The 26188-nt window shown below is 44.0% G+C and overlaps 1 protein-coding gene across 1 annotated transcript in view; it reads left to right on the top strand.

Annotated features, from left to right (window-relative positions):
• Positions 1-4500: 4500 nt before the first annotated feature.
• LOC311137246 (transmembrane protein 94-like) overlaps positions 4501-26188 on the top strand; it is a 32674-nt gene continuing 10986 nt past the window's right edge. The window contains exons 1-12 of the mRNA XM_084171636.1: positions 4501-4594; positions 4879-5027; positions 6286-6631; positions 20174-20296; positions 20601-20728; positions 21463-21599; positions 21804-22018; positions 22123-22274; positions 22715-22817; positions 22905-22991; positions 23126-23242; positions 23331-23387. Of these exons, the coding sequence (XP_084027762.1) occupies positions 6608-6631; positions 20174-20296; positions 20601-20728; positions 21463-21599; positions 21804-22018; positions 22123-22274; positions 22715-22817; positions 22905-22991; positions 23126-23242; positions 23331-23387 (1143 nt within the window). The 5' untranslated portion in view covers positions 4501-4594; positions 4879-5027; positions 6286-6607. The remainder of the gene's footprint in view (positions 4595-4878; positions 5028-6285; positions 6632-20173; positions 20297-20600; positions 20729-21462; positions 21600-21803; positions 22019-22122; positions 22275-22714; positions 22818-22904; positions 22992-23125; positions 23243-23330; positions 23388-26188) is intronic.

The following is a 26188-nucleotide window of genomic DNA, read 5'->3' as shown; positions in this document are numbered from 1 at the left end:
TTGTACTGTATGTGTGTCTACATTTTACATTTTAGTCATTTAGCAGACGCTCTTATCCAGAGCGACTTAGTTAGTGAGTGCAATAATTTTTTTCTATAGTGTTGTTCAGTGTTGTGTTAGTGTATGTAAGTAGTTTTGTCTGAAACTTTGTCCCCCTGCTGCTGTTGGACCAGGTCTCTCTTGAAAAATAGATTTTATCTATGAGAAAAAACCTGTATAAATAAAGGCTAAATTAAAAAAAGCACATGGTTCGGAGGGCTCTTAGATATACACTGCTCAAAAAAATAAAGGGAACACTTAAACAACACAATGTAACTCCAAGTCAATCACACTTCTGTGAAATCAAACTGTCCACTTAGGAAGCAACACTGATTTACAATAAATTTCACATGCTGTTGTGCAAATGGAATAGACAACAGGTGGAAATTATAGGCAATTAGCAAGACACCCCCAATAAAGAAGTGGTTCTGCAGGTGGTGACCACAGACCACTTCTCAGTTCCTATGCTTCCTGGCTGATGTTTTGGTCACTTTTGAATGCTGGCGGTGCTTTCACTCTAGTGGTAGCATGAGACGGAGTCTACAACCCACACAAGTGGCTCAGGTAGTGCAGCTCATCCAGGATGGCACATCAATGCGAGCTGTGGCAAGAAGGTTTGCTGTGTCTGTCAGCGTAGTGTCCAGAGCATGGAGGCACTACCAGGAGACAGGCCAGTACATTAGGAGACGTGGAGGAGGCCGTAGGAGGGCAACAACCCAGCAGCAGGACCGCTACTTCCGCCTTTGTGCAAGGAGGAGCAGGAGGAGCACTGCCAGAGCCCTGCAAAATGACCTCCAGCAGGCCACAAATGTGCATGTGTCTGCTCTAACGGTCAGAAACAGACTCCATGAGGGTGGTATGAGGGCCCGACGTCCACAGGTGGGGGTTGTGCTTACAGCCCAACACCGTGCAGGACGTTTGGCATTTGCCAGAGAACACCAAGATTGGCAAATTCGCCACTGGCGCCCTGTGCTCTTCACAGATGAAAGCAGGTTCACACTGAGCACATGTGACAGACGTGACAGAGTCTGGAGATGCCGTGGAGAACGTTCTGCTGCCTGCAAAATCCTCCAGCATGACCGGTTTGGCGGTGGGTCAGTCATGGTGTGGGGTGGCATTTCTTTGGGGGGGTCGCACAGCCCTCCATGTGCTCGCCAGAGGTAGCCTGACTGCCATTAGGTACCGAGATGAGATCCTCAGACCCCTTGTAAGACCATATGCTGGTGCGGTTGGCCCTGGGTTCCTCCTAATGCAAGACAATGCTAGACCTCATGTGGCTGGAGTGTGTCAGCAGTTCCTGCAAGAGGAAGGCATTGATGCTATGGACTGGCCCGCCCGTTCCCCAGACCTGAATCCAATTGAGCACATCTGGGACATCATGTCTCGCTCCATCCACCAACGCCACGTTGCACCACAGACTGTCCAGGAGTTGGCGGATGTTTTAGTCCAGGTCTGGGAGGAGATCCCTCAGGAGACCATCCGCCACCTCATCAGGAGCATGCCCAGGCGTTGTAGGGAGGTCATACAGGCACGTGGAGGCCACACACACTACTGAGACTCATTTTGACTTGTTTTAAGGACATTACATCCAAGTTGGATCAGCCTGTAGTGTGGTTTTCCACTTTAATTTTGAGGGTGACTCCAAATCCAGACCTCCATGGGTTGATAAATTTGATTTCCATTGATAATTTTTGTGTGATTTTGTTGTCAGCACATGCAACTATGTAAAGAAAAAAGTATTTAATAAGATTATTTCATTCATTCAGATCTAGGATGTGTTGTTTAAGTGTTCCCTTTATTTTTTTGAGCAGTGTATATCTTAAAAGGGATACTTCAGGATTTTGTCAATAAGGCATGCTAGCAGATACCCATAGACTTTCAGTCATTGCGCTAACGCTAGTTAGCATTGACTCGCGAAACTACCTCTAACTTCCTTCATACTGGACACAGAGACAGAAAAATGGTGTCCACAAGCTCATCTGACTCTGGGGAAGTAGATAAAGGCCTCATTGCCAAAATCCCAAAGTTTCCCTTTAATATAGCCTACAACCTAGAGTTAAATACATGAGGGACATGAATCACATCTACATTAGAGTAGATTACTTTTGCAGCTTCAAAATGAATATATTGTCATAATGAGTGAGATATAAGGTGATACAGTAACACTTTACATCAAGTTCTTATACATGTGTAGTAACTTAGTGATTATTACAATAGCAACATTGTTGTTACATAGGACTCTGTAAATTCATTTATAATTGCATAATAATGGAGTTATTACAGAAGTTGATTAAGAAACATTCACTATACCTCTCTTGTACAGTAGTTACAAAAACTCTCAGCTCATTGCTACGCAATTAAAATACAATTACCACAGTATTATGTAACAACATGCTAATAAAAGGTTGCTCCAAAAGTGATTACAATTTTATTACACAGGCACGGGAACAGTTTAATGTTAAGTGTTACTGAGAATGCTAACACAAGTGTTGCAAGGACACTAAATATTTAAAAAACGGCCTTCTTGAATCAACTACTATAGTGTGTGTTTGAAACAAGGACACTTACCCTCAGATGGACAAAGTGGTTTGAAGTTGTTTTTGCTAAGCATCCAACTTGCTGTTTGCAACGTTTGCAAAAGGCTTTGAATTACTCTGCAGTATTTTCAGGCATCCTAAAAGTATTTGCAGCTTTCGACCTTTTCAGTGGCATGTTGAAAGAGTCATACAGTAGTTGAGCATCACAACTTATTTATACTTATCTGTACAGAATATAATTGGTTTGACTTCATTATGTACACCTGGGGCAATTGACATTGAGGAGAATGGACATTTACAACATTTTCAGATAGAAATGTATTGTGTAGATCAAATATGACTGGCAGATGGATTGAAATAGTATAGGAGATTGTGTGTGCTCTCTTCATTCTATTTCTAGCTTCAACATGCAGTTCCAGATACAGCCCTGCCATTAGTTGACGGCAGCCAATCCAATAAGCTCTGTATTCAAACATTTTTTTAAAGTAGTTACTTTCTAAGATCTGTATTCAAATAGTTTTAAAAAGTAGTACTTTTTTGGGATATGTATTCAAATATTTGTAGTCACCTCCAAAGTAAATATTAGTTCCTCGAGAAAATAGGTACTTTCCACAAAGCATAGTTAAAACTATAGTTATCCCAGGTCTTCTATCCAGACAAATAATTGATTATCTCTTCCTCTGAGCGAGTGAGCCCAGCTTGGGAGACAGCAAATGAACGATGACAGTCCAGCCATTGTCATTGAATCTCACTGTGATATTCTCAGCCGGATTTTGAGCTCTCAACATGAAAAAATACTACATAATTTCATAGAATTTAAAGAAGATGACTTTCCCTTGGTCACAGAAGGACGAAATCACTTTGTGCTTTAAGCTGAAGTTGTAACTAGTCTGCACACATTTGAATGGTACCTGCGCTGCTCAGTGGACGTTTAGGAGAAAACCTCAGCAATTTATAACTATTTTTACCAGAAAGGTGAGTTCCAGACCTTTCTAAAACTATGCAACATTACCAGTTATTGTTTATGGCCATCTCATGAAAAATAATTACGTTTGGATATGTCTATTTAGGTGGAAATTTAAATGTTGCCCTATCATTGGTGGAAGCACTTTTGGCAGCCATTACAGTTATGAATCATTTGGAATAAGCAAAGTGTCACCGGCCACATCATCATGATGATACAAACATTTTGCATCATCATGATGATGTGGCCGGTCTGTGACAGCATGGGCAGCACCATTGAGGCAATCTCCTTTTTAAAGTAGTACAATTTATTATTATTATTTGGCTGATTGCTCCCAACTCATAGGAATCCCCACCCAGTTGAATACTTAAAAATGGTGGAATCCCTCAATGGCAATGTCCATGCTAAAACGGGTTGTATCCATGATGAGTCCTATATCTCTATTACAACAGGCACAACTCTGATTTAAAGTCATTTTTTCAAAGTTGACAGAATGCAACGTGCGTCCACTTTTATATCAGTGCGTTGGTAACAACCTAACCATTACGAAACATCTATTCGATCAAAAAAAGAAGCCTCATGTAGCAAATTAACAATTCAATGTTTTGTTGACCAAATTCGACAAGCTCTCATTGACCTCCATACAAAAAAAATCCTTACTTCCTGGACTTATTTTCATGCACAGATTTTGGGCGGAGTACAACCTCTCGCTTCGCCTCTTCCTCTCTGGTTAACCGCACTACGCAGTAACCTACTCACCTTTGAAACAGATTACAGAGAGAATGAAGGGTAGGTATCGTATTTCAAAATAGAATGGTCGATTTGTGGATAGACCGTAAAAAATAGGACTTGCACCAGCCGCCCCTCCCACACACGCCAATCAAAACCCTTTTCAACAAAAGAGAGAGGACTTCACCGCTTCCCAAAAAAAAAAAAAGCTCTCCTTCCATAATTTCTGACATGGCGTTTCACTAGTGGACTGTACACTGGATATTCGAGATACAATGTAGGTTTAAATGGTGTGACGAGAGACAGACCTCGTTGCAACCTGAACGTGAGTATGACAGATATGCGGATATATTTGGTGCATTGACAGTGGTGTCATTTGCTCTGTAAAGTGCTTATCGCCAGTTATCGCAGGCGTCTTCTTTAAAGAAAACGAACCTTTGACGTTGCAAATGGCAACGCTAGCTAGCTAGCTTAGCTCGTATTAGCTAGCTGGCGATGAGTCGGAAACAGTGCTTTAGCTGGCAACAGTGACACTTGTTTGTGTCATACATAGCATTGATTGTGCGAAGTTTTAGCTAGGTGGATTGCATTCTTGTTTTTCCATGGCAGAATCTACGGACACCACAATTGACTCCCAGTTAGTTAGATAGCATTGTATCTACGCACACTAAAGCCGGAAGTCAATAGTCAGATTAAAAGAAAACAGGTAAAAATACACTTTATGGAACAACGGGGACTGTGAAGAGACACACACAAAGGTACGGACATGCATACGCACACATTGTGATATTGTTGTATGGTGGTATTAAACATTTTGTGTTGTAGATATGTAGTGGTGTAAAAATGTTAAATGATGTACTGTTTTATCTTTTGTTTTATATGTAATGTAAGTGCTTTAATATGTTTGGCCCCAGGAAGAGTAGCTAATGGGGATCCCTAATAAATACAAAATACAAATATAAAAGCATCATGATATGTGGGCTGTCGCTCCTTGCCTCTCTAACCCATAGACGACAGTGTAAGTACAGGTAATCTATGTTACATCTGTCAGCCAGGTGGATTTAGCGGTAGACCGACATGGGCCATGAATAGTTCTGTTTCTGACGTAGGCTATTGTTGTGAATGGGCTGGCTATATAAGTTGCAGTGGTGGAAAAAGTACCCAATTGTCATACTTGAGTATAAGTAAAGATGCCTTAATAGGAAATGACTCAAGTAAAAGTGAAAGTCACCCAGTAAAATACTACTTACTTGAGTAAAAGTCTAAAAGTTTTTGGTTTTAAATATACTTAAGTAAAAGTGAAAGTATAAATCATTTCAAATTCCTTATATTAAGCAAACCAGATGGTTCATGATTTTTTTTTTATTCACTGATAGCCAGGGGCACACTCCAACACTCAGACATAATTCAGAAACAAAGCATTTGTGTTTAGTGAGTCGCCAGATCAGAGGCAGTAGAGATGACCATGGATGTTCTCTTGATAAGTGCGTGAATTGGACCATTTCTGTCCTGCCAAGCATTCAAAATGTAACAAGTACTTTTGGGTGTCAGGGAAAATGTATGAAGTAAAAAGTACATAATTTTCTTTAGGAATGTAGTGAGGTAAAAGTTGTAAAAAAATATAAATAGTAAGGTACAGATACCCCCAAAAACTACTTAAGTAGTACTTTAAAGTATTTTTACTTAAGTATTTACACCACTGATAAGTTGATGACGTGTTTCCGTATGTATACAGTAGCTTGCACCAGTTGCTTATTGGAGTGCCTTATTACACCATGCATACATGGACAGGAAATGATCATACAAGTTGGGTGTGGTTCCTGTACCTGTTCAGCTGAAACTGTCTGAAAGACACCCCTGTCTCTTTGCCTCTTTCCCGCTGCAGTCATGTAGCCCACAGACCTACTAACCTAAAGCCTACCGACCTATAGCTAGGGTATGAAATCTGACTGCTTTATGCCATGCCAATACCATAATCATGTATCTCTCCCTTTTATTGATCTCTTCCCAACACAGATCTACCCAGCCATTCATGTAGTGTGGACGACATCCTCACCACGGCTTTGACTACAGTAACTAGCCGCCAAAAACGATATCTCCCAGCATACCCTGCAGTGAGTCCCTGTGGGTGTGCGTGGTCATCCCCTCAGACTGGCAGAGCAGGCTGGCATAGCGGCGCCGGGAGGGGGCCAGTGGGTGACGTTGTCCTCCAGCCGAAGTTGGGGATCGAGGGGACATTGAAGGAACATCGAGGGGACATCCGGAGGGTGAAGGCTCTGCTTAGGCTCCTCTGGTGTGTGTGAGCCTCGGAGCATGGTGAGAGGCTGCGCTGGTTGCCATGGAGCTACAGGATAAGAAGCAGGTGAGTTGCCTAGCGCCCAGCGACGTCAGCTGGCTCCCTAAAGTGGTCTGTTTGTGAAACAGAGACTCCTTGGGACGTTTGTGTTTGTTGACTGATCCCCGCAGACCGCTCTTCCTAGGTTTTTGAAGTTGGTCAGTAGATGTAAGCTATTCATGACAGACACATTGAAACTGTTTTTTGGTCTGGTGTCACAAAAGAAGAACTGGCCTGTCAACTCGTTATCATGAGCTTGTACTTTAAAAGCAGTGAGCTGAAGGTTGACAGGTGTCAGCAACCACACCATCCACTCTCGAGCTGAAGGTTGACAGGTGTCAGCAACCACACCATCCACTCTCGAGCTGAAGGTTGACAGGTGTCAGCAACCACACCATCCACTCTCGAGCTCTCATTCTCACCCTCCTCCTTTTCTCTCACCCTGCTCTGCTGAAGGGTATTTTTCGCCGCTCATACAGGAGTAATAAAGGCTTAGTGTATATTAGTTAATAGTGTTAAACACATTTATTTTAATTGTATTATGATTTATCAGGACCCCTACTTCCCTCGAGTGGCGCAGTGGTCTAAGGCACTGCATTGCAGTGCTAGCTGTGCCACTAGAGATCCTGGTTCGAATCCAGGCTCTGTCGTAGCCGGCCGCGACCGGGAGACCCATGGGGCGGCGCACAATTGGCCCAGCGTCGTCCAGGGTAGGGGAGGGAATGGCCGGCAGGGCTGTAGCTCAGTTGGTAGAGCATGGCATTTGCAACGCCAGGGTTGTGGGTTTGATTCCCACGGGGGGCCAGTATGAAAAAATAAATAAAATAAAAAATAATGTATGTACTCACTAACTGTAAGTCGCTCTGGATAAGAACGTCTGCTAAATGGCTAAAATATAAAATGTAAATGTATGAATATACATGGATTCTAACTTTTTAGTTTACAACTTTTTTGTACAATTTATTCTCACTGCATATAAAAACCACGAAGATTGCCGGAAAGATCCGGAAAGCAAGATGGCTACTGTACATGATAAGCTGGTGCGCACCAAGTTGTACTTCACGTTTTAGTATGGAAAACGTCTGTGAGTATTTTTCTACAATATTCACAACATATTGAACAATTATAGTCTGTAAAATGACATCTGTAAAAATGTATTTGAGGGAACATTATCAAGCCAGCAGCAGATGAAACATGAAGTGAATTCTCTCCTCCTCTCTCCCCGGTTTTAGCTTGCGGCTATTACTGTCTAGCTGGCTAAATTTAGGATATTTACTAACCCATACCAGTGACAAACTTGGCTATGTTATCAACATATGGTAGTACACAAACAACATATAGCTCACTTATTTTGCCAGCCTCTTCAACAAGAAGCAACTGTGACAACAATGCTCCATAAAAAAAAGAACTTTCCCATTGAAGTTTACATACACTAAGTTGACTGTGCCTTTAAACAGCTTGGAAAATCAAAAGAAATCAGCCAAGACCTCAGAAAAAAATTGTAGACCTCCACAAGTCTGGTTCATCCTTGGGAGCAATTTCCAAACACTTGAAGGTACCATGTTCATCTGTACAAACAATAGTACGCAAGTATAAACACCATGGGACCACTCAGCTGTCACACCGCTCAGGAAGGAGACGCGTTCTGTCTCCTAGAGATGAACGTACTTTGGTGCGAAAAGTGCAAATCAATCCCAGAACAACAGCAAAGGACCTTGTAACGATGCTGGAGGAAACAGGTACAAAAGTATCTATATCCACAGTAAAACAAGTCCTATATCGACATAACCTGAAAGGCCGCTCAGCAAGGAAGAAGCCACTGCTCCAAAACCGCCATAAAAAAGCCAGACTACGGTTTGCAACTGCACATGGGGACAAAGATCGTACTTTTTGGAGAAATGTCCTCTGGTCTGATGAAACAGAAATAGAGCTGTTTGGCTATAATGACCATTGTTATGTTTGGAGGAAAAAGGGGGATGCTTGCAAGCTGAAGAACACCATCCCAACTGTGAAGCACGGGGGTGGCAGCATCATGCTGTGGGAGTGCTTTGCTGCAGGAGGGACTGGTGCACTTCACAAAATAGATGGCATCATGAGGAAGGAAAATTATGTGGATATATTGAAGCAACATCTCAAGACATCAGTCAGGAAGTTAAAGCTTGGTCACAAATGGGTCTTCCAAATGGACAATGACCCCAAGCATACTTCCAAAGTTGTGGCAAAATGGCTTAAAGACAACAAAGTCAAAGTATTGGAGTGGCCATCACAAAGCCCTGACCTCAATCTTATAGAAAATGTGTGGGCAGAACTGAAAAAGCATGTGCGAGCAAGGAGGCCTACAAACCTGACTCCGTTACACCAGCTCTGTCAGGAGGAATGGGCCAAAATTCACCCAACTTATTGTGGGAAGCTTGTGGAATGCTACCCAAAACCTTTGACCCAAGTTAAACAATTTAAAGGCAATGCTACCAAATACTAATTGAGTGTATGTACATTTCTGACCCACTGGGAATGTGATTTAAATAAATAAAAGCTGAAATAAATAATTCTTTCTACTATTATTCTGACATTTCACATTCTTAAAATAAAGTGGTGATCCTAACTGACCTAAGACAGGGAATTTTTACTAGGATTAAATGTCAGGAATTGTGAAAAACTGAGTTTAAATGTATTTGGATAAGGTGTATGTAAACTTCCGACTTCAACTGTGTATAAGGTCCCACAGTTGACAGTGCATGTCAGAGTATAAACCAAGCCATGAGGTGGAAGGAATTGTCTGTAGAGCTCCGAGAGAGGGTTGTGCTCGATGACATTTTTTGGGGGGGATGTTTTTCAGCGGCAGGGACTGGGAGACAAGTCAGGATCGAGGGAAAGATGAACGGAGCAAAATACAGAGAGATCCTTGATGAAAACCTGCTCTAGAGCGCTCAGGACCTCAGACTGGGGTGAAGGTTCACCTTCCAACAGGACTACAACCCTAAGCACACAGCCAAGACAATGCAGGAGTGGCTTCGGGACAAGTCTCTGAATGTCCTTGAGTGGCACAGCCAGAGCCCGGACTTGAACCCGATTGAACATCTCTGGAGAGACCTGAAAATCCAAACCTGACAGAGCTTGAGAGTATCTGCAGAGAAGAATGGGAGAAACTCCTCAAATACAGATGTGCCAAGCTTGTAGGGTCATACCCAAGAAGACCTGAGGCTGTAATCACTGCCAAAGGTGCTTCAACAAAGTATTGTGTAAAGGGTCTGAATACTTATGTAAAAATGATATTTCATTTAGTTTTTTTTATACATTTGTTAAAAAATCTAAAAACCTTTTTTTTTGCTTTGTCATTATGGGGTTATGTTTGTAGATTAAGGGGGAAAAAACGAATCAATTTTAGAATAAGACTAACATTGCAATGTGGAAAAAGTCAAGGGATCTGAAAACTTTCCGAATGCTCTGTACCTGATGAAGCCCTGATAATGCTCTGTCTCTGCTGCTGCTGGCTGCTTGGGATATGTTGTTGGTAGGGACAGCATCCACTTTGAAAAGCAACGGTTTGCTGAAGCCCTCCTTCCATTGTTGATAGCCATGGAAGTTCACAAGGAGTAAATGTGCCACGCAGATCGACGAGTTGATGCCCAATTCGTCCGCCTCATTCTCACAAATGATTACCACTTTTTACGAAACATTTCATTTGCGTGGCCATAGAGGCATACTCACATTTGCATAGCAAGAGTTGCTACACCCTGCTACCACACAAGGGTGGGGTCCATCCTCCCCCTTGTATGTAGAAGGATTAAGCTCAGTTCGGCTGACTCTTTAAAAGGAAAATAATGTTATGCCGAACCTAAAATATAATTTCCACCTCCAGAAATGAGCTGTCACGAACCGGCTCAAGTTCGTAACAAAAGGGAGACACGTGGAGACAAGGAATACTTAAAGTATATATTTATTAACTAAAGTAAACTAACTCAAATAACAATGGGGTGTGTAATCAGTAATCAGTAGTGTAAGTGAGTGTTTGCTTGCATAAATGTAATATGGAAAAGTGTTGAGAGGTGCCAAAGCAAACAACCAAAAAGGCCACAAAAATACCACAACCAAAGTCAAAGTATCTGCCTGGAGAGAGTCTCTTTCATGAATGTGGAAGAGGTCCATTTATGCTGGGACACACCCGGCCCAGGTGTTTCCCATGTAGCTGACGACCCTCCCAACTCCGCCCACCGGCATCCAAATAAGGAAACAAGAGCAAAGAGAGAATACGGCAGACAGAGTGGGAGGGTCGTCACACCCCCCCCCCCCCCCCCCCCCCATAAGACCGGGGACCAACAAGGACCCCGGACCAACGTACCAGCCCCTGCGTCCCAAACTGACAAATTGTACATGTTCACACCTCCACTTGCCCCCCCATCATCCTCCTCTCCAGACCTCAGCAACCTTTGCACAGGAAGCAACCTTTAAGAGGAAAGAAGAACACAAGACTAGGAAGGGACAAACAGGAAAGATAGAACATGACAAAATCAAACAATGGTCGGTCACATCAATATTCATGAACAGGGCGCACGAGAGAGCGCATCAGCAATCACGTTATCAGTCCCCCGGATGTGCCGCACATCTAGATGGAAGGATTGTAAAAATAAACACCATCTCATTATCCTCTGATTAGGGCACCTCATGGACCTCAAAAAGGTGAGAGGGTTATGGTCGGTGTAGACCACAATAGGTACTACACCCGACCCAACATACACTTCAAAGTGTTGTAGCGCCCATATAAGTGCTAATGCTTCTTTTTCAATGACCGAATAGTTCAACTGATAATGGTAAAACTTTTTGGAAAAGAAACTAACAGGCCTCTCAACCCCAGCCACATCTGCTTGCAGCAAAACTGCACCCGCCCCCACATGACTAGCATCCACCTGCAAGGTAAATGACAAATCCACACGAGGAGCAGCCAGTACCGGAGTTGAAGTAAGCAACCTCTTTGCATCTTCGAAAGCCTGTTGACAATGAGAAGACCATACGTACACAGCCTTAGCTTTCAGCAAATCTGTCAAGGGAGTGACCACAGTAGAGAAGTTCCTACAAAACCCACGATAATACCCAATCATTCACAAGAAACGCATCAGTTCCTTTTTAGTAGCTGGTAGTGGAAAAGCATCAATAGCTACCACTTTAGCCCGAACAGGACGCACTTCACCCTGCCCAACCACCTTTCCAAGGTATGTAACAGTCGCCTGAGCAAACTCACATTTAGCCAAATTTATCGTGAGGCGACCCGCAGCCAGACGTCCAAACAAGGCTTGAATACGGGACAGATGTTCCTCCCAAGTATCTGCATATATCACTACATCGTCCAGATAAACAGCGCACCCGGCCAGACCAGAGACAACCCTGTTCATAAGTCGCTGAAAAGTGGCAGGCGCATTACGCAGTCCGAAACTCATAACCGAATACGAGTACAGACCAAAAGGTGTAATAAAGGCAGAGATTTCACGTGCCCTACTCGTCAGTGGCACCTGCCAATAGCCCTTTAACAGGTCAAATTTGCTCACAAACTTAGCTGCGCCGACTTGATCAACGCAGTCCTCCATCCGAGGAAGAGGAAATGAATCCGGCTTAGTGACATCGTTTACCTTACGGTAGTCCGTACAAAATCTATTTGTTCCATCCGATTTACTGACCAAGATACAGGGAGAAGCCCAACTGGAGAAAGAAGGCTCTGCTATTTTACTCTCCAGCATGTACCGGACCTCAGCATCCAGACAACGCAGTTTCTCTGAAGAAACTCTATAGAACCGTTGACGAATGGGGTCAGCATCTCCAATGTCAATATCATGTTCTATTAAGTTTGTACGTGTAGGTGTATCAGAAAACAACCCTGGAAATCTCTGAATCAAACCAACCATCTCTTTCCACTCATCAACAGGTAGATGAGTAAGAAGGCTATCTAAAATCTCCAGTGTCTCTGAATTTTTCAATCTACCCTGCAGTATGCAATCGTCGGGACCAGAAACATCTTCCTGCTCCTGCACAGACCTAGCATGACCAGAACTCTTGGAATAAACAGTATCAGCCAAAAGAACAGCCTTACCGTCCTCTGTAGACTCCCACTGTTCAGTCTCAGAGGAACGTGCATAATAGGGTTTTAACAAATTTACATGGCACAGTTGGTGTGCTTTCCTCCGTTCTGGAGTGGCAACTAGATAATTTTGCTCAGTGTACTGGCGCACCACTGTATATGGACCTTGAAACTTGGCTTGAAAAGGAGAACCAACAATTGGCAGCAGAGCCAGAACCTGATCACCTGGACTAAACTGACGAGGCTCAGCTCGGCGATCATATATGCTCTTCATCCTGTCCTGTGAAGATGATAGCTTCTCTTTAGCCATTTCACCAGCGGCATACAAGCGTCGCCGAAAATCACCCACATATGATAACAGGGACTGAGGAGGCTCGGGAGACTTCCAGTCATCCTGGAGAACAGATAAAAGCCCACGCACCCGATGTCCAAACACTAGGTCATTTGGGCTAAAACCCGTGCTCTCCTGTGAAACCTCCCTAGCAGCTAACAATAACCAAGGCAACCCCTCCTCCCAATCCTTTTCCATCTCAGTACAATAAGCTCTCAACAAAGACTTAAGTGTTTGATGGAAACGTTCCAGTGCTCCTTGACTTTGGGCATGATAGGCGCTAGACAAGTTGTGTTTAATATGGAGTTGTTGGATAACCTGACCAAAGAGATTAGAGGTGAAATTAGATCCTTGATCACTTTGAATGACCTTAGGGATTCCAAACAGTGAGAGAAACTGAGTCAAAGCTTTTAACACAGCCTTAGTCGTGATAGACCGGAGAGGATAGGCAGCAGGAAACCTAGTGGTCTGACACATCACAGTCAACAAATAATTACTACCCTTTCTAGAACGAGGCAGAGGACCAACACAATCAATAATCAAATACTCAAAAGGTTTACTGAGTACAGGAATAGGGAACAGTGGTACCGGCTTAATAGCTTGATTAGGTTTACCAGTTAATTGACAGGTGTGACAAGTTTTGATGAAATCAGAAACATCCCTCTTTAATCTTGGCCAAAATAAATGTCGTAATATACGATTGTAGGTTTTTCTCACACCCATATGCCCAGCAACGTCATTGTGAGAAGTTGTTAGCACCAACTCACGAAGCTTAACTGGTACCACCACCTGACTAATCGCCTCCCCCAGAAAACAACTACCATGAGACATCCACTTTCTCATCTGACCTCTTCTTGGCGAAAATAGCCCTGTGCGACATCTCCCAACTGTTCCACAGGCACAATTTGGTCCCGCAACTCTTCTAATGTAGGGTCAGTCCGTTGCGCCTCGATTAAATCGGAGCGGGATATAGATAACGGGATAACAGGGAAAACAGTAACAGACTTCTTTGTGGTATTCTCGTTAGCCAGCTCCATGACCAGGTCGTCATGGATCATAGAACGCGTCACTGCACACGCAGAAAACACCTCTGGGAAATTCTGCGCACTCTCATCAGGAATCCCTACAATTGACGGCTTAGTGGAAACCACTAAAGATGGAAACGCGATAGGCCACACACGCTCCCCAGCCAAGTTATTTCCAAGGATCACGTCAATACCCTCAATAGGCAATGAAGGACGCACCCCCACAACAACCTCACCCTTCACCAGTCCACAATCCAACATCAGTTTATGCAATGGAACTGACAGAGTGTTCAAACCTATTCCCCTAATTAGAACACTATTCCCCGAATCAGTCTCCGCAGAGAAGGGTAACACAGATTCCAACACAAATGATTCAGAGGCACCTGTGTCTCTTAGGATCTTTACTGGCACTAGGTTCTTACTTCCTACCATAGACACAAAACCCTCCGTAACGAAAGGTAAATAGTCGGGATCAATATAACCTTTCACCTGGCTCTGGGCATGAGACAATGCGTCAGGAGTGAACTGATGTGGAACAGGCGCTGCTAACGCTGCAGGCCTCGATTTACCATAAGCACCTGTACTGAATTTACCCCTAGACCTAAGAATCGGACATTCATTTTTCCAATGACCTAATTCTTGACAGTAGTGACACTCTTGACCAACGTCAGTTTTACCTCGGGTATCAGGCTCAACCCTAGTTGAATGAAACTCTGCCTGGGAACCGAAGTATCTCGGCGAGCGAGGCCCAAATCTCTGCGAACGCCCCCACTCACTCCGAATACGGGGTTCTGCAAAAACATTTTTGTGAGTCAACACATATTCATCTGCCAAAACCGCAGCTTCAGCGACAGTCTTTATTTTTCGTTCGTTAATGTACGTCGCTATACGATCAGGGATTGTGTCCTTAAATTGTTCTAACATAATCAGATCACACAGCCCTTGGAAAGTCATAACTGCAGAGGCGGAACACCAGCGATTGAACTGTGAAGATAATATTCGCGCAAACTCAACATGAGTCTGCTGATCATCCCTTTTTAAAGTAATAAAAAATCGTTGACGGTAAGCCTCAGGGACCAATTCATAACTCTGTAACACAGCCGTTTTAACCTTCTCATAACTAACACTGTCTGCTACACTAAGAGCTGAATATGCTTCTTGCGCTTTACCAGTCAGCACACACTGCAACATCAAAGTGCGATCAGAATCAGGCCAACTCCTAGCGTCAGCAACACGCTCAAACAACGAAAATAATGTCTCCGGGTCCTTTTCATTAAACTGGGGCAACAACCGTAAATTCCCAACAATATCAAATGTGTCTGGATTACGACCAAAAGAGGAACGACCCCTAGGTAACTCTGGGTCACCTTCCCAGAGCAAACTCTCCCCTGAGAGCTTTCCTTCCCTAACCAACTCTAGTCGCTCTTGTTGCAGCTTGATTTTAGCACGCTCCATATCCTATTTAAATTCCAATTCCCTTTCATATTTTACACGATCATGCTCCATTTTAGCTTGTTCATGCTCCAGCTGTAACAGAAGCAGTTCTTTCTGCTGTTCAAAAAGAAGACTACTATGACTAACCGATGGAGCGGTCATTGTAACATATCGGGGAGACAACGTGTCCTCAGCAGAGGCTGCCCCAGTGGTAACATCCAGAATACCACTCTCCATCAAATTGGCCTTCAATATTAACCTAATAGGATTTTTTTGGCGTTTATCACTAATTTCAACCTTGTAGTGTTCAGCAACCTTCAACAGCTGTTCTTTAGTACATAATTCTAACAGTTCTTCTGATGGAAAGCGAATGAACTCGTCTACATTAGACGCCATAATCAGGAGAAAAAAAAAATATATATATATCATAATAATCTTGCTCAACCCCTCTGCTGAGCACACCAGACACAAGAGAAATGACAATCACACCGAGCACCACAGAAGAGAGCTGGGATATGGAGCTTCCCCATAACCTACAATAACTCAACCCTAGTCTTCGTGTGGATTCGCGGTGGGTAATTACGCACTGTAGCCCGCTGGCAAGGAATTAAACCCCCCAGCACGCTGGTAGATTCCACCAAGCCACGGATGTGCCCCCGAGACAACTGCTCAGTCCACAGACACCACACAAAAATAACAAACATTTAACCATGCCCAACGTATCCCAAAACAAAACACGTCACTAAGCCTATCAGGGGAAAAAGCAATAGCTCCGGGTAGAAAATGTCACTACCCTACCCAATCTCCCACTGAGGTACACAGCCGATTGTACACACCTCCTCAGACCGCTGCCCCAACAGCGAGTAGAGCAAGAGTTTCCAAGCTGGGCAGGGACTGGAAACTAACCAATGTACTCTCTCCAACGCAGTACACAACCCAAAGGAAACCAATACTGGGCCTATCAAACTCAAACAAACTAACAAAATGTACACAAAAAAAACCTACAGAATTGAACATTAACTCCACGTTCTCCCAAACACAACCAGTTCAAGATCCCAGACGAGCCCCCACTTGTCACGAACCGGCTCAAGTTCGTAACAAAAGGGAGACACGTGGAGACAAGGAATACTTAAAGTATATATTTATTAACTAAAGTAAACTAACTCAAATAACAATGGGGTGTGTAATCAGTAATCAGTAGTGTAAGTGAGTGTTTGCTTGCATAAATGTAATATGGAAAAGTGTTGAGAGGTGCCAAAGCAAACAACCAAAAAGGCCACAAAAATACCACAACCAAAGTCAAAGTATCTGCCTGGAGAGAGTCTCTTTCATGAATGTGGAAGAGGTCCATTTATGCTGGGACACACCCGGCCCAGGTGTTTCCCATGTAGCTGACGACCCTCCCAACTCCGCCCACCGGCATCCTAATAAGGAAACAAGAGCAAAGAGAGAATACGGCAGACAGAGTGGGAGGGTCGTCACAGAGCCAATAGCATATCGGTAAAATTATTTGTTAAATTAGTTTTAACATAGCCAATGTATGGTCCATATTATCAGGTATGCTATTACCAATAAGCATTATCACCTGTAGCCCAACTGATGCAGCATAGTGGCTAGAAATAAATAGGCTGAAGAATGGGGTTGCCCTTCTGCATTTACCCTATTGGGCTAATCATTAGCTAGATCCCAAATGTGATCTTTCAACTAGTTAGCATCCTATTGATGCATTTTATGTCCCAAAAAACGTGCATAAACACTGTGAATATAATGTAGTCCTATCTCTTAGGGTAACGCACCACCTTGGGTAACATGCCCCTATCTGTACTTTTCACAGAAACCACTTCGTCTCAATCCCCCCCCCAACACTTTTACTGGTGACCACTACTCTGGCTCAACTAAAAATGTAATCTGTCTCATCACCCAAAAAATATATTGAGGTTGCATTTTACCCCAAGTTACCCTACGATTTACCTGTGTTACGTTTGCGCATATTTAAGAGTTGATAAATAAAGTACGAATGGGATCCCCCTCTTTTTAACAAAAGTAATTAAAACTGATGTTTTCCCCGCAATTGCAAGAATTCTTGTGCATTGGCTGCTTGTCAGAATGCGTGTTTCCCTCCCCATGGCACTCGTAACTTGAATGTGCCTCGAGGAATATTCTGGCATTAAACACAACAACAAGCCGACTAGGTAAATAGATATATCTGACAACCCCAGAGTAGAATAGTTTCTCTATTCATTACTCGTTATGTTTGCAGAGGAAAAGTAAATGTGGACTGTAAAATACAATTGTGTGGCGGCAATGTTTTTGTCGTGGCGCATCAGCACAGCTAAACGACTGCAGCGGAAACACTGGAAAGCAAAGCACAACCCTCAATACAGTTTGTCTCTCTCATTCTCTTTCACTCTTTGTCTTCTGTTCTTTCAGCTTTCATATGCCTCCACTCTCTTTTTTTAAAACTCTTTTTAAATCTCTCTCGCTCTCTCATATGCCTCTACTCTCTTTTTTAAACTCTCTCTCTCTCTCCTCTCCGCTTGATCACTCTCCTGTATCGTCTAGCCAGACACTGCAGAGACACATACAGTCAGAGCTAATCCAGCTGGCACTGGGCTGTGGCTGGGCTGAGCTAGACGAAGATTCAGTGTAGGGCAGACTTTACGGGCAGAGAGAAATGAGCCCAGGCTCTGACGTCCGGGTGTGTTTTTGTGTTTATCCATGTCTAGAGAATTTTCTGCTTCCTGACTATGGAGAATTGTCAGTTATTTATAGCTGGGTGGGATGTGGAGAAATAAAATGGCGCTGAGCTGAAATGGGGTGTGTGTGTGTGTGTGTGTGTGTGTCTGTAGAGTGGGGGAGTGTGGGAAAATATTGGGTTCCCACTGACATTAGATATGGTTGTTTCTCTGCAGCTGGCTTCACCTCCATTGTAACCCTAAACCACTGACATTTAGGTTTGTTTGCAGCTTGCTTCACTTCTGTTGTGAATAACTGTACTGAAAAAAATAGAAATGCAACAACTTCAAAGATTTTACTGAGTTACAGTTCATATTAGGAAGGAAATTCATTAGGCCCTAATCTATGGATTTCATATGACTGGGCATACAGATACCTTAATGAAAAGGAAAACCAGTCAGTATCTGATGTGACCACCATTTGCCTCATGCAGCACGACACATCTCCTTCGCATAGAGTTGATCAGGCTGTTGATTTTGGCCTGTGGAATGTTGTCCCACTCCTCTTCAATGGCTGTGTGAAGTTGCTGGATATTGGCGGGAACTGGAACACACTGTTGTACCCGTCGATCCAGAGCATCCCAAACATGCTCAATGGGTGACATGTCTGAGTATGCAGGCCATGGAAGAACTGGGATATTTTCAGCTTCCAGGAATAGTGTACAGATCCTTGCGACATGGGGCCGTGCATTATCATGCTGAAACATGAGGGGATGGCGGCGGATGAATGGCACAACAATGGGTCTCAGGATCTTGTCATGGTATCTCTGTGCATTCAAATTGTCATAGATAAAATGCAATTGTGTTTGTTATCCGTAGCTTATGCCTGCCCGTACCATAACCCCACCGCCACCATGGGGCACTCTGTTCACAACGTTGACACCAGCAAACCGCTTGCCCACACGACGCCATACACGTGGTCTGCGGTTGTGAGGCCGGTTGGAAGTACTGCCAAATTCTCTAAAACGACGTTTGAGGCTTATGGTAGAGAAATGAACATTCTTGCAGTCAGCTTGCCAATTGCACGCTCCCTCAAAACTTGAGACGTCTATGGTATTGTGTTGTGTGACAAAACTGCACATTTTAGAGTGGCCTTTTATTGTCCCTAGCACAAGGTGCACCTGTGTAATGATCATGCTGTTTAATCAGCTTCTTGATATGCCACACTTGTCAGGTGGATGGATTTATCTTGGCAAAGGAGAAATGCTCACTAACAGGGATGTAAAAAAATTGTGCACAAAATTTTAGAGAAATACGCTTTTTGTGCCTAAGGAAAATGTCTGGTATCTTTTTATTTCAGCTCATGAAACATGGGACAGACACTTTACATGTTGCGTTTTATATTTTTGTTCAGTGTAGATGAATGATGAAATGTATAATAATAATATAATATGCCATTTAGCAGACGCTTTTATCCAAAGCGACTTACAGTCATGCGTGCATACATTTTTGTGTATGGGTGGTCCCGGGGATCGAACCCACTACCTTGGCGTTACAAGCGCCGTGCTCTACCTATGGCAGAACAATAATCTCTGCTGTATCTCTGCTCATTAAAACCATATCATCCTATTGGCATCAGTTAGTTTGGCTCATTAGAGTGAAAGTACAATTCAGTTTAGCTTACTAATGATCTAACAAATCTTTTTGAGTTTTGCTTATTAAAACCATAAAACGGAAGCGCAGAAAAACTTGGGGCAACAAATGTGAACTAGGGGAAATGGTTGATTTAATGCAAATCTGTTATTTGAATGTGTTTAACTGCGTGTGGCAGTGCACCTGTGCATAGGACCAAGGCAAAGCAGCTAACAAGGTACTGCTCTGTTTCAGCTGTCGTGGGCAGCCTAGCTGTGTGGACAAGGTGCTTTTTGTACCATAAGTGTCCCTGAATCTGTGACCTTTGAAATGTTTGAATCCTTCTTGACTGTAATGTGATTTGTGGATTCAAATGTATATATTGAATATGTGTGTGTGTTTCAGGAGGAGGGAGTGGGGACCCTGGGCTTGTCCACTGGTCAGGCTCTGGGTAAACTGAGGGACCAGCTCACCACCCTGCTTGACCAGCACCAGATCACAGGCCGTGGCAAACAACCCACTGCACAGGTAGGTACCCCCGCACTGCACAGCCGGTGCCCCCGCACATTAACTCTGCACCGGTACCCCCCTGTATATATAGCCTCCCTACTGTTATTTTATTTTACTTCTGCTCTTTTTTTCTCAACACTTTTTTTGTTGTTGTTTTATTTTTACTTTTTTCGTTAAAAATAAATGCACTGTTGGTTAAGGGCTGTAAGTAAGCATTTCACTGTAATGTCTGCACCTGTTGTATTCGGCGCATGTGACCAATCAAATTTGATTTGATTTGTAGAGTGTAACAAGATGTTTTGTTTGTTTGATGTTATTTTAGGAGCAGTGGGTGAAGAGCTTCCTTCACCATGGCAACCGCCACTCATGTCTCCATTGGCCGGGAGCCGCCCTCACGCTGCTGGTGGTGGTGGGACTTCTCTGTTGTTATGGCGACCAGCCGCAGGGCAGGTGTGTTTGACTGTAGCGCTGGGACAATAGACCAATTATCCACACCGATCACTTACCACAGGCATTCTGCTGATATCCTTCATTACCATAAGTAGCCTATACTAGAGAAATGTGAAATAAGTTTGAAATGAAATAGGTTTGCTAATATGGGTGATTGTTAATGGGACAATTGGTGGCTACAACCATCGAACTAGTGGTAGTAGTTTTAAAGGATCATTTGAAAAAACGGTGGTAAACGTATCGTTCTATTTATTGTTGTGGCATAAATTCAGGCAATTTATCGCAGTATGGATTTGTGTCCATATGGTCTAGTTTTATTTGATTGTGTGTATTATTTAGACTGGAATTTCAACCCAAATGTTCCTATCAGAGCTACCTCACGGTGAAATAAGGTTGTGAAACACAGGAAGACCCAACAGTCTGAAAACGACCACATCTCTCCTCTCCTCTCCTCTCCTCCTCCCCCTCCTCTCTCCACCTCCTCCCCCTCCCCCTCCTCCTACTCCTCCTCCTACTCCTCCTCCTCCCCCTCCTCCTACTCCTCCTCCTCCTCCCCCTCATCCTACTCCTCCCCCTCCTCCCCCTCCCCCTCCTCCTCCCCCTCCTCCTCCCCCTCCCCCTCCCCCTCCCCCTACTCCTCCTCCTCCTCCCCCTCATCCTACTCCTCCCCCTCCTCCCCCTCCTCCTCCCCCTCCTCCCCCCCCCCCCTCCCCCTCCTCCCCCTCTCTCTGTAGTTCTGGGATAGAGGTGGTGAATGCTGCAACCCTTCTCATGCTCTTCACACTGAGCTTCATGCTGGTTTGTCGACAGCAGAGGCTGAGGAGAACCGAGATGGTGCACCGGCTCAACAGCATCATCAATCAGCTCAACGGTGAGAGGAAGAGAGAAGAGGGGGATGGAGCTAGAATGAGAGGACTGGGGATGAGCGTTGACATTAGGACAGTTGGAGATTTAAATGGAGGGAAAACATTAAGAAATAAACACTATTTTACTTGAGGTTGGCAAGTTTCCACCGTTCTTGTTTTGTGATCCTATCTTTTTATTTCCTCTTCCACCCTCTCTCTCCCTCCTCCAGGCTACCTGTCGGGCTGGGCAGATTTGGGTGAGGGGGTGAGGTGGTCTCCCTCCCTTTACCCTGACCTGTACACTCCCTCCTCCCCCTCCTGGTCGCTCCACTGGACCTACCGCGACTCCACGCTGGTCAACCTGCCTGTGTCCCTACTGGTGGAGGGAGATGTCATAGCTTTACGGCCAGGACAGGAGACGTTTGCTTCTCTCAGAGGTATCAAGGTATGGAGAGAGGGATGGAGAGGGGTAGATGGTAAAGGGAGAGAGGAGGTGGATACTGCTTATGTGAATGGCTCACCTGTATCTTCAACATCTCCCTTCTCCAGGATGACGATCATATAGTTCTGGAGCCGGGTGACCTGTTCCCACCTCGCTCCCCCCCTCCCTCCCCCCGGGGGGACCAGAAGAGGGGTCCCCAGAGCCCCCAGCAGCACCGCCTCTTCAGGGTGGTCCGCACGCCCATCCTCGACAGCGTCAGGTGGGCATATGCATCCACTAAAGTCCACCTTTGAGGCTGGACAGTCTGACAAACTTTGATTGTGAGGTGAATGAGTTTGAGGTAATCATTTACCACTAGCTAGTTTGCTATCCAACAATTGCGGAGGGGGAGGTCCAAGAATTCAACTCGAGGAGGAAGTTTGCGCAAATCATAAATGATCATCTACAGACTAGAGTCAAAGGAAACCTGAAATTGTCACTTGTGATTGTGACGGCTCAGTGTGTCATTTTTAAGCAGCTTAAAGATACAGGGCAGGTTTCCCAGACCCAGATTAAGTCTAATATTGGTCTAAACTGCATGTTTGTTTGTTTTTTGTCCAGGATTAGGCTTAATCTGCATGGGTCCAGTAAACGGTCCTATGAAGTTATCTAAAATGACTGACCCCCCCCCCTGGCTGAATTCACCACTGTGTTTTACAGGAACAGTCTGGACCTGGCTCTGTCTCGACCAATCACAGCCCTGGATAACGAGAGGTTCACCGTTCAGTCCAGCATGGCCAAGTTCGCCTGCCCTATCGTACTGGTGAGACAAGCAAACAACACAAACGCAGATTCCTTCATTAAACCTACTTGACGTGGTCCCTCATGTCATTCCTCTCTCCTCCTATAGGTGGCGTTCTTAGTTGTGAATACAGTGCGTTATTTCTTTGACGCCCCTAGCCTCAGTCCTGGACGCTTCAACTTCATCCAGCTGCAGGTATGAAGGCTCAACACCTCTTCTTGGCCGTGCCCCTTCTCCTTATTTATAGCAGGGTAGGCTAACCTGCGGGGACAGAATCTCTTCAAACCTACAGATAAAATATCCCTTTTGTAATAATTGTTGTGTTCCAGCTGATGGGAGTGCTGCCCATCCTCCCCCTGCTGTTTCCTGTCATGTGGGTGCTGGTCAACACCTATGGAGAGGCTAGCGTCCTGGCTGAGTCCAGCAGAACTTCTCCTACTGGCCTGGTGAGAAACACACCCACGCACAAGCGCCACAACGAGAGACAGAGAGGTGCCTCCTGTGTGGTTTAACTGGCCTCTTCTCTCGCCACAGCTTGCTAAGTTCTCTGAGGACACTTTAAGCAGCTACACTGAAGTGGTGTCCTCCCAGGTATAACTTCTCAACTCCTACCCCTGCCTCCGCCCTCACTCCCTCGCCCCCGTCCCTGTCCACACGCTGACAGCCCTCGCCCCTGCACCCACCACCGTGAAACCCTGTAGCGCTCACGCATCTTCTTTTGTTGTTTGAGTTTAGGACCAATCATCTATTTGGTTTTGCATTGTTTATCCCTAATGTGGTTGATTTTCTTGTTCATGATGAGATCTCTTTGGCATTTCTGTCGGTTCTCTCTGTCAGCCAATCAGTCTTTCTCCAATCCTCGCTGATGGGAGTGCAAATTTGACTCATCTAGTTTTGGCAATTTTTCATCATACCATTTCTTTACCTAATCACGTAACCCTTCGTCCCCCGACGAACCCCAGCACTTACCACCCCCACCTCTGCGCTACTGACACATTGGCCCAGTCCAGAACTAACCCCCAACCCCCTCCCTGCTAAAGGGCTTGGTTCTGGATTGGCCTCTCCCCTGAGCCTGTGCCTGCCACCTCTGCCCTCCTGCTTGCAATGCATGATGGGAAACTCTGCCCCACTAACTGTGTACTTTGACTCTCAAACGACTTCCTTTCCTTGTGTCCTTTCCTCAAATGCCTTACTTGATGAACACTAATCTGGAAAGGATCAAAAGGACCTGGGAGGACTATGATTTCATAAGAAAAGGAGTGAAGGAAAGGAAGCATCTGGGAGTATTGGGTCATAGTCCCTGATTGTCAGACTGAAGACATCAAAGGACATCATCTACTCGCGTCTAGGTTTCAACCCTTTTGGGAAAGATGGAGGTGTTCTTGAGGTGTTCCTTTCCACTTTGCCACGAGTAATATACAGTGCCTTCAGAAAGTATTCAGACCCCTTGACTTATTCCACATTTTGTTGTGTTACAGCCTGAATTCAAAATGGATTAAATATATATTTTTACACACAATACCTCATAATGACAAAGTGAAAACCATGTTTTTTATAATTTTTTGCACATTTATTGAAAATCAAATACAGAAATATCTCAATTACATAACTATTCGCATCCCTGAGTCAATACATGTTAGAATCACCTTTTGGCAGTGATTACAGCTGTGAGTCTTTCTGGGTAAGTCTCTAAGAGCTTTGCACACCTGGATTGTATAACACTTGCACATTATTCTTTAAAAGATTCTTCAAACTTTGTCAAGTTGGTTGTTGATCATTGCTAGACAGCCATTTTCAAGTCTTGCCATAGATTTTCAAGCTGATTTAAGTCAAAGCTGTAATTAAGCCACTCAGGAACATTGAATGTCATCTTGGTAAGCAACTCCAGTGTAGATGTTTCCTTGTGTTTTAGGTTATTGTCCTGCTGAAAAGTGAATTTGTCTCCCAGTGTCTGGTGGAAAGCAGACTGAACCAGGTTTTCCTCTAGGATTTTCTCTGTGCTTAGCTCCATTCCGTTTGTTTTTTTATCCTGAAAACTCCCCAGTCATTAACGATTACAAGTATACCCATAACATGATGCAGCCACCACTATGCTTGAAATCATGAAGAGTGGGACTCAGTAATGTGTTGTATTGGATTTGCCCCAAACATAATGTTTTGTATCTATTTCTTTGCCACATTTTTTGCAGTTTTACTTCAGTGCCTTATTGCAAACAGGATGCATGTTTTGGAATATTTGTATTCTGTACAGGCTTCCTTCTTTTCACTATCATTTAGGTTAGTATTGTGGAGTAACTACAATGTTGTGGATCCATCCTCAGTTTTCTCCTATCACAGCCATTAAACTAACTGTTTTAAAGTCCCCATTGGCCTCATGGTGAAATCCCTGAGCGGTTTCCTTCCTCTCCGGCAACTGAGTTAGGAAGGATGCTTGTATCTTTGTAGTGACTGGGTGTATTGATACACCATCCACAGTGTAATTAATAACTTCACCATGCTCAAAGGGATGTTCAATGTTGTTGTTTTTTACCCATCTACCAGTGGGTGCCCTTCTTTACGAGGCATTGGAAAACCTCCCTGGTCTTTGTGGTTGAATCTGTGTTTGAAATTCACTGCTTGACTGAGGGGACCCTACAGAAATGTGTGGGTTACAAAGATGAGGTAGTCATTCAAAAAAATCATGTTAAACGCTATTATTGCACACAGAGTGCATTTTTTTATGTATTTGTAAACATTTCTAAAAACATAATTCCACTTTGACATTATGGGGTATTGTGTTTTAGGCCAGTGACACAAAATCTCAATTTAATACATGTTCAATTCAGGCTGTAACACAACAAAATGTGGAAAAGGTCAAGGGGTTTGAATACTTTCTGAAAGCACTGTAGATCACTGTACTGTAGATGCTATTGCCTGCAACAGAGAATCAAGGTTTTTTAATCTGCTTCATCTAGCCCTGCAGTGGGTCTTCCCATGCTATGGCATCAGCTCTACTCGCTCATCTTAGTTGCAAGTCCCGTTTCTCAGTAGGCCCCCTTGCCTTTTCACTTTTGAAACTTTTTGAAGATGATATTATGGATTTCAATGTGTCAATGCCTGGCCTTCAAGGTCTTTTGGAATTTCCGCACATTTTTAGATGAAGGAATATGATGTTACTGCACCTATCTTTGCCATTCATTTGAGATCTACACAACCAATGTTGAGGGATGTGGACTCCTTTCAACATTTAGACCAGATTTGGGGTCTGATTTAATGTCTGACAAACGTAAAATTGAGTCAACTATGTACAGGCTTCCTTCTTTTCACTATCATTTAGGTTAGTATTGTGGAGCAAACTACAATGTTGTAGATCCATCCTGTAGTGGGTGAAAATGTGATAATGCGATGTATCC

This window comes from Coregonus lavaretus (genome assembly GCF_964263955.1).
Source record: "Coregonus lavaretus genome assembly, chromosome: 1".
NCBI lineage: Eukaryota > Metazoa > Chordata > Actinopteri > Salmoniformes > Salmonidae > Coregonus > Coregonus lavaretus.
This window is presented reverse-complemented; position numbering and strand designations above follow the sequence as displayed.